Consider the following 19,430-nt stretch of genomic DNA (forward strand, 5'->3'; position numbering starts at 1 on the left):
CCTAACAACATTGATATCATTTATTTATAAAAACATGTTCAGATTTTTTTTGTCAGTCCTTTTCAGACAAATACACAAATTAAATATGTGATGTTTAAACCCCAGAATAGTCTGGATGAGTCCTGTCTCTTATCCCTTTCTCAAACAATAAGCAGCTTGCACCGTCGTCCAGTTCACAGTTTCTCTTGTTATTTTGATTATGGAATGTTGATCCTTCCATACAGTCCACCCTCTCTGTGGGAGTCAGGGAAAAGTTATCACAGCACACGGTCTGCTTTGCTTCCCGTCTTCCGCCAGCCCTCCTTTTCTTTCCAGTCAGTCCAGTTTCCGAGCGCCCAGTTTGAGAGGACCCTTAGCTGCCTTGCGTTCTGCCCGTTTGGCCTCCAGTTCTTTCCTCCTCTCCTCACGCTTCTTCTTGGCCAGCTCTGTCTTGCTTAGGCCTGCTTAGGAAATAGAGAGAGACATCTGTTATCATCTGTCTTGAGGCTTATAGCATCTTGTTAAATGACTCCCTGGTTTCAGATCATTGAGATAAATAATGGAGTAGAGATGTTAGAGCAGGTTGAGACTCACCTGGACTTCCGCCCACAGACTCCCAGCTCTCCTCGGCTCCCCAGTCTCCAGCAGGCTCTGCACTCCAGCCATCAACCTAGCATGAACCAGAAAACACATGCAAAATGCACATTCATTAAAACACACGTGCCGTCCTTCCATTTCCACATCAAAACCATTCCCCACTTAGCATCAACACCAAACTTTTCAATTTTGACAAACCTGCTTGTCAGTTCTTCAAAACAAAAAGCCTACTCCTGTCAAAGTATTTTATTTATAAAGCCCCCCTCTCCTCACCATAGCAGTGGGGGTGGGCGTTGCTCTCTGAGACACATTGGCGAGGAAGTCAGTCTGCATGTCTCCCTTAATGTCCCAGTCATACTCGCTGGCTAACCGAACCCCCTCCGGCAAAGCAGCACTCTTAGTGGCTGGCGCAGTCCTACCCTCCTCCTCCCAGTCATTGTCCCACCCATCCTCTCCCGGTGAACTCTGACCCTGGATGTCAGCCTCCTTCTCATTGGACCAGCTGTCGTCGGCATCCCAACCCGAGCTGCTCCAATCAGAGCTCTGCTTTTTTACTGCCTCAGAGGAGGCTAGAGACACCTAGACAGAGACAGCAATGAATGAAGTTTCAGCACTATAACGGTTTTAGATCATGGACCACTGTTCAGTAGGTTGGAACTTTCAGCACTTTGCAGAGGAATATGTAAATACATTCCTGTCATTTAGCAGACACAGCCAGAGAGAATACAGTTTGTACAATCATCTTAAGATAGCTAGGTGAGACAACCACACATCACAGTAAGTACATTTTTTCTCAAAAAGTGTGAGTGGTAGTTACTTTACAGTGCCATTATCTTTGACTTTTTTTCAAACACTCTGCCTCCCTGAATAACCCTTAGGTCTAAATAAAACCAGATACGTACTCCTCTGACACTGGCCTTCTTTTTGACTGATGACATTCCTGACCAATCAGAGGAGTTCCAGTCATCTGGGTCAGCTGCCTGTACCTTCTCTGCGTCCTTGGGGGGGGGAGCGAGAGAAAGACAGACTTTAATAACTTAACTGATCAAACAGAACACTATTTCCGTGTTTCCCATGTTCAGTGACAGTTGACGTCCCTCGGTCCCAGCTGTCAAATCCCACCCCAAATCCCATTCATGTCAATTACAGTTGAAGTCAGAAGTTTAAATAAACCTTATCTAAATACATTTAAACTCAGTTTTTCACAATTCCTGACATTTAATCCAAGTAAAAATTCCCTGTTTTAGGTCAGTTAGGATCACCACTTTATTGCAAGAATGTGAAATGTCAGAATAATAGAGAAAATTGTTTTATTTCAGATTTGATTTCTTTCGTCACATTCCCAGCAGGTCAGAAGTTTACATACTCTCAATTAGTAGTTGGTAGCATTGCCTTTAAATTGTTTAACTTGGGTCAAACGTTTCAGGTAGCCTTCCACAAGCTTCCCACAATATGTTGGGTGAATTTTGGCCCATTCCTCCTGACAGAGCTGGTGTAACTGAGTCAGGTTTGTAGGCCTCTTTGCTCACACAGGTATTTTCAGTTCTGCCCACAAATTTTCCATGGGATTGAGGTCAGGGCTTTGTGATGGCCACTCTAATACCTTGACTTGGTTGTCCTTAAGCCATTTTGCCACAACTTTGGAAGTATGCTTGGGGTCATTGTCCATTTGGAAGACCCGTTTGCAACCAAACTTTAACTTCCTGACTGATGTCTTGAGATGTTGCTTCAATATATCTAGATAATTTCCATCCTCATGATGCCATCTATTTTGTGAAGTGCATCAGACCCTCTTGCAGCAAAGCACCACCACAACATGATGCTGCCACCCCCGTACTTTACGGTTGGATTGGTTTTCTTCGGCTTGTAAGCCTCCCCTTTTTCCTCCAAACATAACGATGGTCATTATGGCCAAACAGTTCTATTTTTATTTCATCAGACCAGAGGACATTTCACCAAAAAGTATGATCTTTGTCCCCATGTGCAGTTGCAAACCGTAGTCTGGCTTTTTTAATGACGGTTTTGGGCAGTGGCATCTTCCTTGCTGAGCGGCCTTTCAGGTTATGTCGATATATGACTCGTTTTACTGTGAATATAGATACTTTTGTCCCTGTTTCCTCCAGCATTTTCACAAGGTTCTTTGCTGTTGTTCTGTGATTGATTCTCACTTTTCGCACCAAAGTACATTAATCTCTAGGAGACAGAACGTGTCTCCTTCCTTTCCTGAGTGGTATGACGGCTGCATGGTTCCATGGTGTTTATACTTGTGTACTATTGTTTGTATAGATGAATGTGGTACCTTCAGGCATTTGGAAATTGCTCCCAAGGATGAACCATACTTTTTTTCTGAATTCTTGGCTGATTTCTTTTGATTTTCCCATGATGTTAAGCAAAGAGGCACTACGTTTGAAGGTAGGCCTTGAAATATATCCACAGGTACACCTTCAATTGACTCAAATTATGTCAATTAGCCTATCAGAAGCTTCTAAAGCCATGACATTTTCTGGAATTTTCCAAGCTGTTGAAAGGCACAGTTAACAAACGAGTATTAATGACTCCATGTAAACTTCCGACTTCAACTGTACCTCTAAACTTCCCCAGTCCTCGTCATCCCAACGGTCTCCAATTGGCTCCTCGTCCTTCTCTGTCACCTTAGGGGAGTCTGATTGTATAGCAAGGCCAGAAGCAAAGGGTAGAGTCATGGAGGCCGTTGGTGGTTTAACTTCAGAGCCTGGAGGAAGGAGAGATGGAGGGATGAAAAGAACAGTGAGGTGAAAGGTGAATGTAAGTTGTGGACTGATGGGTACAGCTTTGCCAGTTCATCCTATGTTTCTGTGGGGGATGCCACCCTAATCTACACAATGACCTAAACAGAAACATATATAAGATCTGAGTGATTAAGAGGTATCATGTTCATAACTCAGTTCCTTACCCACGGGTACACCATCTGTCACAGGGTTCCCTGTGCGAGGAGAGGCAGTATTAGCAGCAACAGGTGTGTTGTTGGCCGGGCCGCCCACCTCTGCCCCCGGGCCGGTTCGGATGAGCTTGGAGGTCAGAGAGGACACCCCCGTCACTGCCCAGCCTGCCCAACTGGCTGCTGCCCCCGCCGGCTGGGCTGATGACATCACATCCTTTTCTAGGGTGAATGGGAGATAAATACACTCAAAGGCTGTATATTAGACACTCAAAGGGTGTATATTCCTAACGAGCATAGCGCAATGACTGAAAGTCTTCAGGTACAGCTAGCGCTAGTTAGTTTCATGAGTGAATGCTATCTAACTTCCTTCATACTGACTATCCTACCAATCCTTGACTTCGGCAATGTCATTTACAAAATAGCCTCCAACACTCTACTCAGCAAATTGGATGCAGCCCATCACAGTGCCATCCGTTTTGTCACCAAATCCCCATATACCACCCACCACTGCGACCTGTATGCTCTCGTTGGCTGGCCCTAGCTTCATATTTGTCGCCAAACCCACTGGCTCCAGGTCATCTATAAGTCTTTGCTAGGTAAAGACCTGCCTTAGCTCACTGGTCACCAGAGCAGCACCCACTCATAGCACTCGCTCCAGCAGGTATATTTCACTGGTCACCCCCAAAGCCAATTCCACCTTCGGCTGCCTTTCCTTCCAGTTCTCTGCTGCCAATGACTGGAACGACTGCAAAAATCACTGAAGCTGTAGACTCATATCTCCCTCACTAGCTTTAAAAACCAGCTGTCAGAGCAGCTCACAGATCACTGTACCTGTACATAGCCCATCTGTAAAAAGCCCATCCAACTACCGCATCCTCATACTGTTATTTATTTTGCTCCTTTGCACCCTAGTGTCTCTACTTGCACATTCATCTATCACTCCAGTGTTTAATTGCTATATTGTAATTATTTCGCCACTATGGCCTATTTATTGCCTTACCTCCCTTATCCTACCTCATTTACACACACTGTATATAGACTTCTCCTATTGTATTATTGACTGTATGTTTGTTTATTCCATGTGTAACTCTGTGTTGTTGTTTGTGTCGCACTGCTTTGCTTTAGCTTGGCCAGGTCACAGTTGTAAATGAGAACTTGTTCTCAACTGGTCTACCTGGGTAAATACAGATTAAATAAAATAAAAATAAAATACTGAACACAAAAAAAAAAGACAATGCAGATGCAGATAAAGGACTTCATAGCCAAAATCCTGCAGTATCCCTTTAATGTGAGAACAGTGCTTGTTTACAGACCTATTTCAGCCAGCTTGGTTGGATCTTCAGAAACAGTCTCCAGCTTTGTCAGGAAACTCTTGATGGCTTTGAACGCCTGAGGGAGGAAGGACAGAATTTTTTTTTCTTCATCCAATTGGTGACAGATTTTCATGCAAATATTCTAAAATATGCATAAATAAAATACGCAGATTTTCCCACTAGAGATGTGTTTCCATCAAATTAACTTGTTGTGGATAAAAGTGTGTGATGATGTAGTGCACATAAAAATGACCATGTACCATATAAAAAATATAAGTGAAATGGGTTTCCATCGCATTTAACTCTACTGATGGTTTTGTCACCAGAAATGTTGCGTTATATAGTGAATGTCACTCTGGTATTGGCATGTGCGCTAACGAACAGCTGGCAGATCCAGTGTGGGTATAGCCTACATGATGAGAGTCTCAACTACAGAACGAGATTATTTTTATTTGTCAAACAGCAGCCAAGCATAGATGATCATGTCACCAGAATACAACCTTCAATATTTATCAGAAAGAAGCATCAAGCTCATCACTGTGCACTTTCACCACCCTGTGAAGTTCATCAGAACTTATTTCATCTGTAACCTAATAAACTTCATGCTTTCCCGAGTCGTAGTGGGAGGAGCATACAACATGTCATCGCATGACTCCAAGTTTACTTCGATATGATGGTTATTATATCAATATTTGCACATAAAAGCGCATCCACTGACATTTCTAGCATAATTACATCTTACAGACAAAAACATCCCACCGTATCCAGTATATATTTTTGTGTCGACATTTGGAAAGTTCATTGCCAAATTTGCAGTTTCCATCAGGCCTGTCGTAACCTTTTCTTTTATACGACATACTTTACTTGTGTAAAAAGGTTGGATGGAAACCTGATAACAGATGGAATGTTGCAATGAGAGTGTAGGGAAAAATAGATTGTCACACACAATTGCAGATGGAATGTTGCAATGAGAGTGTAGGGAAAAATAGATTGTCACACACAATTGCAGATGGAATGTTGCAATGAGAGTGTAGGGAAAAATAGATTGTCACACACAATTGCAGATGGAATGTTGCAATGAGAGTGTAGGGAAAAATAGATTGTCACACACAATTGCAGATGGAATGTTGCAATGAGAGTGTAGGGAAAAATAGATTGTCACACACAATTGCAGATGGAATGTTGCAATGAGAGTGTAGGGAAAAATAGATTGTCACACACAATTGCAGATGGAATGTTGCAATGAGAGTGTAGGGAAAAATAGATTGTCACACACAATTGCAGATGGAATGTTGCAATGAGAGTGTAGGGAAAAATAGATTGCAACATTCCATCTGCAATTGTGTGTGACAATCTATTTTTCCCTACACTCTCATTGCAACATTCCATCTGCAATTGTGTGTGACAATCTATTTTTCCCTACACTCTCATTGCAACATTCCATCTGCAATTGTGTGTGACAATCTATTTTTCCCTACACTTCATTGCAACATTCCATCTGCAATTGTGTGTGACAATCTATTTTTCCCACACTCATTGCAACATTCCATCTCAATTGTGTGTGACAATCTATTTTTCCTCACACTCATTGCAACATTCCATCTGCATTGTGTGTGACAATCTATTTTTCCCACTCTCATTGCAACATTCCATCTGCAATTGTGTGTGACAATCTATTTTTCCCTACACTCTCATTGCAACATTCCATCTGCAATTGTGTGTGACAATCTATTTTTCCCTACACTCTCATTGCAACATTCCATCTGCAATTGTGTGTGACAATGAGAGTGTAGGGAAAAATAGATTGTCACACACAATTGCAGATGGAATGTTGCAATGAGAGTGTAGGGAAAAATAGATTGTCACACACAATTGCAGATGGAATGTTGCAATGAGAGTGTAGGGAAAAATAGATTGTCACACACAATTGCAGATGGAATGTTGCAATGAGAGTGTAGGGAAAAATAGATTGTCACACACAATTGCAGATGGAAGGTTGCAATGAGAGTGTAGGGAAAAATAGATTGTCACACACAATTGCAGATGGAAGGTGGCAATGAGAGTGTAGGGAAAAATAGATTGTCACACACAATTGCAGATGGAATGTTGGAGGGTGAAATCACAGAGTTTCTAAATCCAGAGGTGCAACATTGTGAGACTTCCGGGAACGCTTGTGATCAAGATCAGGGCGTGGTTTGGGGTTTGAGAAGTCAATTTTGTTCATTTTCTCGAAATCTAAAAAGGCACAACTTTAACTTTGTGAGTGACACGTTTTCATTTGTCATAAACAACACCAAAGGAGTGCTTTTGATTTGACGACCTGTACAGGAGCAACTCGGTGCAAGACAACTGCTAGAGCTGACGATGCGTTTCTACGTATGAGCTTAGCTAGTCATCATTGCCATGACATCGCCTACAAGTGTGATCGGGATTTCTATTGGAGAAGCAGCTTTAGCCTGTGTTTTTGTGAAATATTTCTAAACAGAATGTTAAATGTCCCAGTCCTGTGGTTCAATGTGTGAGGGGTGTAAGGTGTTTGTAGTGCTTCTCACCTGATCTCTAACATTCTTGTCAGGGTCAACAGTGAGGGTACAGAGCGTTGGCAGTACTCGTGCTGCACTCTCCGTCACACTGTAGTAGTTGTGCGTTGCTGCGAAGCCCAGAACCCCGGCCGCCCGAGAAGCGGGAAACGGGTCCTTAGTGGCCCGAGAGAACGCAGAGATCAACACTCGCTGCCGCGTCTGTGGAGGAAAGGAGAAGGGCATGAATAAGAGGGTCAGGCAGAGGGAGGGAGAGAAGAAATGGTCAGGCAAAGGGAGGGAGGGAGAGAAGAAATGGTCAGGCAGAGGGAGGGAGGGAGAGAAGAAATGGGCATGCAGAGGGAGAGAAAAGGGGAGATGGGTAAAGATAGAAAGTGAGTTACCCCAGCGTTGAGGTAGGGGGCGATCTTTCCCAGGCACACGGTGGTGTTGCAGCGGATTGGTCCCTGCTCGTCTCTCGCCTGCAGTCGTGCAAAGTGCCTCATCAGCTCCTGATTCACATTACTCTCATTCAGCTTGGGGGCCAGCAGCAGCATGGACTGGGAGACGAAAAGAAAGACAGAGGCATAAAAAAAAACAAGAACAGAGCGTTGGGAACACCATTAACCACAGGGAAGGAACCCTGTCAGTTCCACTTGAATGAAGAAGTGAGTGAAGCCATCAGGTCGTGTGAGTATGTTAATCACAGTCTGACAGACTGGGTGAGCCAGTTATACCTTGACAGTCTGTTCTCTGATGGCTGGGTTTGTGTCTGTGAAACCGTGAACAACATGAGGGAAGATCTGCGAGTTCACCGCTGCATCATTTAGATACTGAATAAACTGCTCCATCTAAAGGAAAGAGATGAGGATGGGGTTGGAAAGAGGAATAAAACAAGAGATCTGTAGCAAACACTCATTCTGGTGTAATGGCCGTCTCTGTACTCTGATGTGTGGTACTCTGTACCTGTTGAAGCAGTCGTATCCTCATGGCCCGGTCTGTAGAAGAGAACATCTTCACAATGACAGGAATGATCTTCTGCTGGTACTCCTCCGCAGACAGGAACTTACCCACCTGACAGACACAGAAAGAACAGGGAGAGATGGAAGAAGGAACCTTCTGCTAAACACCAGTCTGAAAGTCAACAGTGAAGAGGCGATTCCGGGATGCAGGCCTTCTAGGCAGATTTCCTCTGTCCTCTGTCTCAGTGTTTTTGTTCTTTTGCCCATCTTAATCTTTTCTTTTTATTGGCCAGTCTGAGATATGACTCCGGGCCAGCATCCCAGAGTCGCCTCTTCAGAGATTGGTGTTTTGCGTGTACTATTTAATGAAGCTGCCAGTTGAGGACTTGTGAGGCGTCCGTTTCTCAAACTAGACACTCTAATGTACTTGTCCTCTTGCTCAGTTGTGCACCGGGGCCTCCAACTCCTCTTTCTATTCTAGTTAGTGCCAGTTTGCGCTGTCCTATGAAGGGAGTAGTACACAGCCCTGTACGATATCGTCAGTTTCTTGGCAATTTCCCGCATGGAATAGCCTTCATTTCTCAGAACACGAATAGACTGACGAGTTTCAGAAGAAAGTTCTTTGTTTCTGGCCATTTTCAGCCAGTAATCGAACCCACAAATGCCGATTCTCCGGATACTCAACTAGTCTAAAGAAGGGCAGTTTTATTGCTTTTATTACAGTTTTCAGCTGTGCTAACATAATTGCAAAAGGGTTTTCTAATGATCAATTAGCCTTTTAAAATGCTAAACGTGGATTAGCTAACACAACATGCCATTGGAACACAGGAGTGATGGTTGCTGATAATGGGCCTCTGTACACATATGTTGGTAGATATTCCATTAAAAATCCATCATTTCCAGCTACAATAGTAATTACAACATAAACATTTCTGATCAATTTGATGTTATTTTAATTGCACAAAAAATGTGCTTTTCTTTCAAAAACAAGGACATTTCGAAGTGACCTCAAACTTTTCAATGGTAGTGTGTGTGTGTATACAGTTGGAGTCGGAAGTTTACATACACTTAGTTTGGAGTCTTTAAAACTCGTTTTTCAACCACTCCACAGATTTCTTGTTAACAAACTATAGTTTTGGCATGTCAGTTAGGACATCTACTTTGTACATGACATAAGTCATTTTTCCAACAATTGTTTACAGACAGATTATTTCCCTGTATCACAATTCCAGTGGGTCAGAAGTTTACATACACCAAGTTGACTGTGCCTTTAAACAGATTGGAAAATTATAGAAAATGTTGTCATGGCTTTAGAAGCTTCTGATAGGTTAATTGACATCAATTGAGTCAATTGGAGGTGTACATGTTGATGTATTTCAAGGCCTACCTTCAAAACGTACCTCCAAACACCTGAAGATACCACGTTCATCTGTACAAACAATAGAATTCAAGTGTAGTCACCATTGGACCACTCAGCCGTCATACCGCTCAGGAAGGAGATGCGTTCTGTCTCCTAGAGATGAACGTACTTTGGTGCGAAAAGTGCAAATCAATCCCAGAACAACAGCAGAGGACCAGGTGAAGATGCTAGAGGAAACAGGTACAAAAGTATCTATATCCACAGTAAAACGAGTCTTTAGACATAACCTGAAAGGCCACTCAGCAAGGAAGAAGCCACTGCTCCAAAACCTCCATATAAAAGCCAGACTACGGTTTGCAACTGCACATGGGGAAAAAGAACGTACTTTTTGTAGAAATGTCCTCTGGTCTGATGAAACAAAAATAGAACTGTTTGGCCATAATGACCATTGTTATGTTTGGAGGAAAAAAGGGGGAGGCTTACAAGAACACCATTCCAACCGTAAAGCACAGGGGTGGCAGCATCATGCTGTGGGGGTGTTTTGCTGCAGGAGGGACTGGTGCACTTCACAAAATAGATGGCATCATGAGGGAGGAAAATTATGTGGATATATTGAAGCAACATCTTAAGACATCAGTCAGAAAGTTAAAGCTTGGTCGCAAATTAGTCTTCCAAAAGGACAATGACCCCAAGCATACATCCAAAGTTGTGGCAAAATGGCTTAAGGACAACAAAGTCAAGGTATTAGAGTGGCCATCAGAAAGCCCAGACCTCAATCCCATAGAAAAGTTTTGGGCAGAACTGAAAAAGCGTGTGTGAGCAAGGAGGCCTACAAACCTGACTCAGTTACACCAGCTCTGTCAGGAGGAACTTATTGTGGGAAATTGTTTGACCCAAGTTAAACAATTTAAAGGCAATGCTACCAAATACTAATTGAGTGTATGTAAACTTCGGACCCACTGGGAATGTGATGAAAGAAATAAAATCTGAAATAAATCATTCTCTCTACTATTATTCTGACATTTCACATTCTTAAAATAAAGTGGTGATCCTAACTGACCTAAGACAGGGAATTTTTACTTGGATTAAATGTCAGGAATTGTGAAACTGAGTTTAAATGCTATTTAAATGCTAAGTTGTATGTAAACTTCCGACTTCAACTGTGTGCGTGTGATATATATATATATATATATATATATATATACACACATATACACACACACAGTCTTCTTCAGACATATTACATATTCTATCCATCATGTCTATACATCCCATCATGTGAACAAAAATATTAATGCAACATGTAAAGTGTTGGTCCCATGTTTCATGAGCTGAAATAAAAGATCCCAGAATCTTTCTATACGCATAAAAAGCTTATTTCTCTCAAATTTGGTGCACAAATTTGTTTACATCTCTGTTAGAGAACATTTATCCCAAGAAAATCCTTCTACCTAACAGGTGTGGCATTTCCACGAAGCTGATTTAAACAGCATGAACATTACAAAGTTACACCTTGTGCTGGAGACAATAAAAGGCTACTCTAAAATGTGCAGTTTTGTCATACAACACAATGCCACAGATGTCTAAAGTTGAGGGAGAATACAATTGGCATGCTGACTGCAGGTATGTCCACCAGAGCTGTTGCCAGAGATTGAATGTTAATTTCTCTTCCATAAGACAACTCTGTCGTTTTAGAGAATTTAACAGTATGTCCAACTGGCCTCACAACCACGTGTAACCACACCAGCCCAGGACCTCCACATTCCATTTCTTCACCTGCGGGATCTTCGGAGACCAGCCACCTGGACAGCTGATGAAACTGAGGAGTATTTGTGTCTGTAATAAAGCCAATTCTGATTGGCTGGGCCTGGCTCCCCAGTGGGTGGGCCTATGCCCTCCGAGGCCCAACCATGGCTACGCTCCTGCCCAGTCATGTGAAATCCATAGATTAGGGCCTAATGAATTCATTTCAATTGACTGACTTCCTTATATGAACTGTAACCCAGTAAAATTGTGGAAATTGTTGCATGTTTCATTTATATTTTTTAAGCTGATCATGAGAATGCCAAGAGTGTGCAAAGCTGTCATCAAGGTAGAGGGTGGCAACTTTGAAGAGTCTAAAATACACTGCTCCAAAAAATAAAGGGAACACTAAAATAACACATCCTAGATCTGAATGAAATATTCATATTAAATACTTTTTTCTTTACATAGTTGAATGTGCTGACAAAAATCACACAAAAACTATCAATGGAAATCAAATTTATCAACCCATGGAGGTCTGGAGTCACACTCACACTGGAAAACCACACTACAGGCTGATCCAACTTTGATGTAATGTCCTTAAAACAAGTCAAAATGAGGCTCAGTAGTGTGTGTGGCCTCCACGTGCCTGTATGACCTCCCTACAACGCCTGGGCATGCTCCTGATGAGGTGGCGGATGGTCTCCTGAGGGATCTCCTCCCAGACCTGGACTAAAGCATCCTCCAACTCCTGGACAGTCTGTGGTGCAACGTGGCGTTGGTGGATGGAGAGAGACATTATGTCCCAGATGTGCTTAATTGGATTCAGGTCTGGGGAACGGGCGGGCCATTCCATAGCATCAATGCCTTCCTCTTGCAGGAACTGCTGACACACTCCAGCCACATGAGGTCTAGCATTGTCTTGCATTAGGAGGAACCCAGGGCCAACCGCACCAGCATATGTCTCACAAGGGGTCTGAGGATCTCATCTCGGTACCTAATGGTAGTCAGGCTACCTCTGGCGGGCACATGGAGGGCTGTGCGGCCCCCCAAAGAAAGACTGACCCACCGCCAAACCGGTCATGCTGGAGGATGTTGCAGGCAGCAGAACGTTCTCCACGGCGTCTCCAGACTGTCACATGTGCTCAGTGTGAACCTGCTTTCATCTGTGAAGAGCACAGGGCGCCAGTGGCGAATTTGCCAAGCTTGGTGTTCTCTGGCAAATGCCAAACGTCTTGCACGGTGTTGGGCTGTAAGCACAACCCCCACCTGTGGACGTCGGGCCCTGATACCACCCTCATGGAGTCTGTTTCTGACCGTTTGAGCAGACACATGCACATTTGTGGCCTGCTGGAGGTCATTTTGCAGGGCTCTGGCAGTGCTCCTCCTGCTCCTCCTTGCACAAAGGCAGAGGTAGCGGTCCTGCTGCTGGGTTGTTGCCCTCCTACGGCCTCCTCCACGTCTCCTGATGTACTGGCCTGTCTCCTGGTAGCGCCTCCATGCTCTGGACACTACGGTGACAGACACAGCAAACCTTCTTGCCACAGCTCGCATTGATGTGTCATCCTGGATGAGCTGCACTACCTGAGCCACTTATGTGGGTTGTAGACTCCGTCTCATGCCACCACTAGAGTGAAAGCACCGCCAGCATTCAAGTGACCAAAACATCAGCCAGGAAGCATAGGAATTGAGAAGTGGTCTGTGGTCACCACCTGCAGAACCACTCCTTTATTGGGGGTGTCTTGCTAATTGCCTATAATTTCCACCTGTTGTCTATTCCATTTGCACAACAGCATGTGAAATTTATTGTCAATCAGTGTTGCTTCCTAAGTGGACAGTTTGATTCCACAGAAGTGTGATTGACTTAGAGTTACATTGTGTTGTTTAAGTGTTCCCTTTATTTTTTTGAGCAGTGCATATTTTGATTTGTTTAACACTTTTTTGGTTACTACATGATTCCATGTGTGTTATTCCATAGTTTTGATGCCTTCACTGTTATTCTACAATGTAGAAAATAGTAAAAATAAAGGAAAATCCTTGAATTTGTACGTGTGTCCAAACTTTTGACTGGTACTATATCTATCTATCTATATACACACACGGATTCTGACATTACTCGTTCTAATATTTCCTAGTTACATTCTTTTACTTTTTAGATGTGTGAATTGTTCGATATTACTGCACTGTTGGAGCTAGGAACACAAGCATTTCGCTACACCCACAATAACATCTACTAAATATGTGTATGCGACCAATAACATTTTATTTGTAAAAAGGGCTTAATAAAATATTTTTGACTGATTGAGGAATGGCGGGAAATCATTAGTTGCCGAAAGCTTTCCCCCTGAAGAAATGGCTTTCACTCAAACCACTTCCAATGATTATGCTTCACATAGATATTACATAGTTTTCCCACTTCTGCATAAAACAGAGGAGCAATTCAATGCCAGGCCGGTGATTCCTTCTGAATCCCTCCTCGCTGCCTCCACAGCACACATACCTTAAACAGAGGTGTGAGGACGACAGCACCAGCATTGCCAAACTCAAAGGCGGTGAGTAGCTGTGGCAGCACCTTGTGCTTACAGAAGTCCTCTGGGAATGAGTCCAGGTTCTCACTCAGGTCCTGAAAAAACTGATGCTTCTCTGCTGGGTCTTTGATCTGGATCACATAGATATATGTTAGATAGACATAAGATACATAGATATTTCACACTTCACAGAATAAAACATTTTATCGAAAAGCCAACACATTTCAATGAAAGCTGTGTCATCTCTATCGTGTCAAGCTTTTTCTATAGCGGAGATGGAGGTTAGGAATTGTACCTGGATCTCCTCAAGGAAAAGGTTGCTCTCCACAAAGCTGTTGCTAAGGAAACCTCCAGGAGCTCTGCAGTTCTGGAGGAAGCGAGCTGGGTTTGGCCGGGCCCTGGCATTGGCCCCTACCAACTCACAGTAGTGTGGCACCAATGCTTTAGGGATCTGAGGGACAACATACCATAATACATTTCAAATCACTTGCAATTCATTCATGACCTTTGATATTTTGACAGGATGATATTAGAATCACTTTAGGATTTCCTTAAAATGTGTGATGCTCTGGTAAAATGTTAGAAGGTAAAGGGTGGGGGAGGAGGGTACCTTTCCGAGGGAGCGTAGGGAGGAGGTTCGGGGCAGTGGACCATTGAACACTTCCCAGATCAGACAGCCCAGCCGCCACACATCCCCAGCCCTGGAACACGAGATATTTTTTTTATTTAACTAGGCAAGTCAGTTAAGAACAAATTCTTATTTACAATGACGGCCTACCCAGTCCAAACCCAGACAACGCTGGGCCAATTGTGAGCCGCCCTATGGGACTCCCAATCACGGCCGGATGTGATTCAGCCTGGATTCGAACCAAGGACTGTAGTGTCACCTCTTGCACTGAGATGCAGTGTCTTAGACCGCTGTGCCACTCGGGAGCCCAAGAGATATACTTCATACTACAAATATTAAGTATCTTCAGAATACATCAAGCATTGATCTAAAACCTTTGTATGTGAGATACCAGCAATACAATTTGCAATGAAATCAGTATTTTACACCCTCTCATTCTTAACTGATTGTCTGTCAGTCTCACCATTTCTCTCCACCGTTTGGTGACTCAGGGGGGTCGTATTTGTCCATGTCAGAGTGAACAGCTTTAGCAGAGGGTAGTGATGTGGAGGCGTCCTCATTCTCTGGGGTCATGTGGTCCAGACCGCCAAGCTTCCATTCTCCGGCTCGGTCCACAAACACAGACCAGATACCCAGGTTGTTGTGAAGGAGGTGGCAGTCATTCACCAGGAAACTAAGGGCTTTCTACAGGGGGAGAATAGTGTGTGTGAGCAATTATTTTATTTTATTTACTGTTGATATGGATTGCTATGTATTAAACATGATTTTAGGTATGGGAAGACGTAGACAGAAGTATTCCCTTGGGGGAAGTTAGTCTACAATCATCTGTTGTCACGGAGTACTTATGTTTCTACCTTCGACCTGTTTAACTGCCAGTATCAACTGTCTGCCAGTGTTGAATGTTATGGTTACATTTTGGCTCCATTCTGGGCCTGGGACACACTGATAATGTATCTGTGAGACTGTTATTCTGTAGCAGCTGATGTTGTGACTTCCTATGAGCCTTTCGGGCTGGTGTTTAGAGAACATTCAGTACTGCATGATTAACATAGAAAAGGGCCTTCTCAGAGAAGATGGAGAGTCACCTTTCCATTGAAAAAGAGATCGATAGAGAGAAAGAGAGAGACAGAGGAAGGGAGAAGGATAATGGAGTAGAGGTGGAAGAGGCTTGATAAAGGACAAGCAGAACTAAACATACAGAAACACATGAGGAAATCAGAGCACTCATCTCTCCTCCAGTCTACTGACCACAATCTGATGAAAGCCCCAGGACATCTCCAGATCCCCAGAGCCCCCCCGGTCTGACTGGGCCTTCAGGTGGGCTGCCAGGGGGGTGACCTGCTCTGTGACCAGGTACAGGCTCTTCTCTGTCTGCAAGGCACCAGAAAGAGACAACATTAATGCATTCATGACTTGGTTAAAATGTGCATTCCAGTCTTGTAAGTATTTTTCTATTATATGGTGAGTACACCAACGACTAGCACACTAGCTACTGTTTCTCTATAGAACTGGTAGACAGGGGAACTAATTGATTCAGTCGATACTCACCACAGTCTGCATGAAAAACAATGAAAATAAAAACAGATACAAAAGAATGCGACAATGGTGACAGAAAAAAAGAGTGTTGTTTGCCTTTTAAATATCAACTATATTGTGATGTTACACTATATGCATTTGGGGTGAAACACACCGACAGACACACACCTCCAATCCATCTACGTAGGCCAGGATGTTGGGATGTCGAAGGGTCTTCATGCGTTTGAACGCTGCCTTTGCTAGCTGGGTCTGTTCCTCTGTCCCGGTTGACACCTCGTACACAAACACTGATACTGGCTCCCCACCTGTCTGAAGAGAGAGATGTCAAAATGTGATAATGTCATGTTTCATCATTGGTATGAGGAGAGATGTTATTGTGGTTTAGGAGAGATGAAGTTACAGTCTCCTTGGTGAGGCCAGAGGCCTCAACCACACTCACAGGAGAGGTGTTGTTTGGTTCTGTACCTTGCAATAAGTGTTGTTGTCATGTCAAGACACAGTTTGTCTCAGTCTAGTAGCTATTTCAGGAGAAACACAGAACGACACCTAGGCATGTCTGCCATCAAAGGTTCTACCATTGCATTCCCATGGCTTTGAACAATAAGTAAAGGAAACAATGCAACCTTTGATGACGAACGAACTAGATAATGTCAGCATCTAGTTAGTTAGCTACCAGTCAAAACAAGACCTACACTGTGCAAACATCATTATTAGTCATGATATCAGTGGTGGAGAGTACCCTATTGTCATACTTGAGTAAAAGTAACGATAATTTAATAGAAAATGACTCAAGTAAAAGTGAAAAACATCCAGTAAAATATTACTTGAGTAAAAGTCTAAAAGTATTTGGTTTTAAAATATACTTAAGTATCAACAGTAAATGTAATTGCTAAAATATACTTAAATATCAAAAGCAAAAATAATGTCAAATTCTTTATATTTAAGCAAACCAGACGTCAACATTTTCTTGTTTTTGTATTTATTTATGCATAGTCAGGGGTACACTCAGACATAATTTACAAACGAAGCGTGTAAATCAGTAGCAGTAGGCATGTTCTCTTGATATGTGCGTAAATGGACCATTTTCCTGTCCTGCTAAAGTATTCAAAATGTAACGAGTACTTTTTGGTGTCAGGGAAAATGTATGGAATAAAAAGTATATTATTTTCTTTAGGAATGTAGAAGTAAACGTTAAAGTTGTCAAAAATATAAAAACAAAAAACGACTTAAGTAACGCTAGTACTTGAAATTATTATTTACACCACTCCATGAAATTAGTTGGTCGAAATACATTTCGCATGTAACTAGCTGACGTTGTTAGCTCGTTAGGTTACAACAGTGACTGGCTAGCCAACGTTAGTTAGCGGAGATTGTCGTGGCCCTTCATAAACAAAATCTACTAGTTTAGGTATCTATACTAGCCTAGCAGTAACGTTAGCTAACAGTGCTGTTTTAGCTTCTATAGGCGATAAATATCCTGACAATGTTATATATATATATATATATATAATAGTGATAATCTTGTATGGAAATTACATACAATTTCATCCCAAAAATAACTAGCTAGCGAGACCTTGTCTTGTATCAGCTAACCGCTACGTTGCCTAGCTAACAAGACATAATTATTCTGTTAAAATATATTTCTGCCCCCACAATTTGATTTACCTTTCGTTTGCCCCGATGTAGTGTCCATATTCCGGACGTTTCTTGAGTTTCCGGTAAAATGTCATAATTAAAGTCTTTGACTGGATCCCGAGCGAAAAAGGCCCACATCTCTGATATCTTCCAGCCTACATCAAGTAAACAACAACTATGGCGAACCGCAGCCTGCTAGCAAGCTGGCCACCCCAGAGAAATCAGATCCTTACGTTCCACACCTTGGGAAAAACAGAGTGAGCGGTGACTCAAATGTTGACTTCTTTCTTCCAGAATTAATATTTTAATACCAACAAATAAAATATATTTGTCTCCGTGGTAATGGGACCACATTGACCCTGTCGTTTTACAGCAATGAGGAGGTCCAACTCGGTTGGAAATATGTCTCCAACCAGTAGGTTGCGTTGTTTCGACTACCAGGAAACGTTTTTGTATGGAGGTCAGTGTCGAATTTAGTCAACCTCAAAACATGAATGGCTTATTTGCTACGTGAGGTTTATTTGATCGAATATACATTTCGTAATGGTTAAGTTGTTACGAGTGTAATGATATATGTAGGACACGTGACATTCCGTCAACTATGAGAAAACACACTTTATATCAGTTGTCTCGGATGGATATTCATCAAATGGGCTAGTAGCATAGCATCGCTGCAACCTATTTAATACAGGCGCTTGACGTCAACACAGAATATTCTACAAATAATTACAATATGTATGTGTAACCGATGTGAAATGGCTAGCTAGTTAGCGGTGGTGCGCGCTAATGGCGTTTCAATCGGTGACGTCACTTGCTCTGAGATCTTGAAGTAGTGGTTCCCCTTATCTGCAAGGGCCGCAATGGGTAACGATGCTTCGAGCGTCCCTGGTTCGCGCCCAGGTCGGGGCGAGGGGACGGACGTAAAGTTTATACTGTTACATTGATGCTGTTGACCCGGATCACTGTTTGCTGCGGAAAAAGGGGGCTTAGTTTTTACTGGTTCTCCATGGAAATTGTACCCACAAACCTGACATTGCAAGCCCCATGCTCTACCAATTGAGCCAGACAGAACCGGTTTGTATATTTAGTAAAACATGAGATTCAGTAAATGAGACATGCTGAATGCAGTGCGATTGTACTTGACATGCACCATTGCCTCTGGTACTTGCTGATCAATCCTGTCAGAGCAGTTCACTGATCACTGTACACAGCCAATCTGTAAACCTCACACCCAACCACCTGTTACTTATCCTCTTGCATCCCAGTAGCGCTACTTGGTTAGAGCATTGGACTAGTAACCGAAAGGTTGCAAGTTCATATCCCCGAGCTGACAAGGTACAAATCTGTCGTTCTGCCACTGTTCCTAGGCCGTCATTGAAAATAATCTGTTAAAGGTAAAATAAAAAAATTAAATACTTGCACATCTAACACCAGTGTTGATGCTCAATTTTAATTGTTTAGCCTCCATGGCCTATTCATCGCCTTAGCTCCCCACATTCGCACATTATATATTTCTATTATGTTGACAGTACATTTGTCACTGTCACACTGCTTTGCTTCATCTCATCGAATTTCTATGCTTTATCTTGGCCAGGTCCGCAGTTGCAAATGAAAACTTGGTCAACTGACCTACCTGGTTAATTAAGTGATAACCAAGGAATGGGGGTGTATTAATTTATGTAGGCTTATTCTACTCCATAATGAAAATAC

General features: G+C 42.7%; 1 protein-coding gene across 4 annotated transcripts; it reads right to left on the bottom strand.

Annotated features, from left to right (window-relative positions):
• Positions 1–5: 5 nt before the first annotated feature.
• scyl1 (SCY1-like, kinase-like 1) lies at positions 6–18,141 on the bottom strand. 4 transcript variants are annotated; one of them, XM_024383288.2, is made up of 18 exons: positions 17,751–18,141; positions 16,254–16,394; positions 15,798–15,920; positions 15,013–15,233; positions 14,532–14,622; positions 14,217–14,372; positions 13,894–14,052; positions 8,295–8,402; positions 8,066–8,179; positions 7,733–7,888; positions 7,362–7,550; positions 4,810–4,885; positions 3,509–3,715; positions 3,162–3,307; positions 1,479–1,574; positions 850–1,155; positions 574–649; positions 6–440 (listed from the first exon to the last, which is right to left on the bottom strand). In XM_024383288.2, exons 1-18 carry the CDS (start codon positions 17,856–17,858, stop codon positions 316–318), a joined length of 2,598 nt encoding a protein of 865 aa, XP_024239056.1. In that variant the 5' UTR covers positions 17,859–18,141; the 3' UTR covers positions 6–315. The 4 variants fall into 4 exon arrangements, with proteins under 4 accessions (XP_024239056.1, XP_042159213.1, XP_024239055.1 ...); XM_042303279.1 differs by having other exon boundaries at positions 6–443; positions 16,240–16,394; XM_024383287.2 differs by having other exon boundaries at positions 6–443; positions 17,751–18,140.
• Between the last annotated feature and the right edge of the window lie 1,289 nt (positions 18,142–19,430).

The sequence above is a fragment of the Oncorhynchus tshawytscha genome, linkage group LG21 (genome assembly GCF_018296145.1).
Source record: "Oncorhynchus tshawytscha isolate Ot180627B linkage group LG21, Otsh_v2.0, whole genome shotgun sequence".
Lineage (NCBI taxonomy): Eukaryota > Metazoa > Chordata > Actinopteri > Salmoniformes > Salmonidae > Oncorhynchus > Oncorhynchus tshawytscha.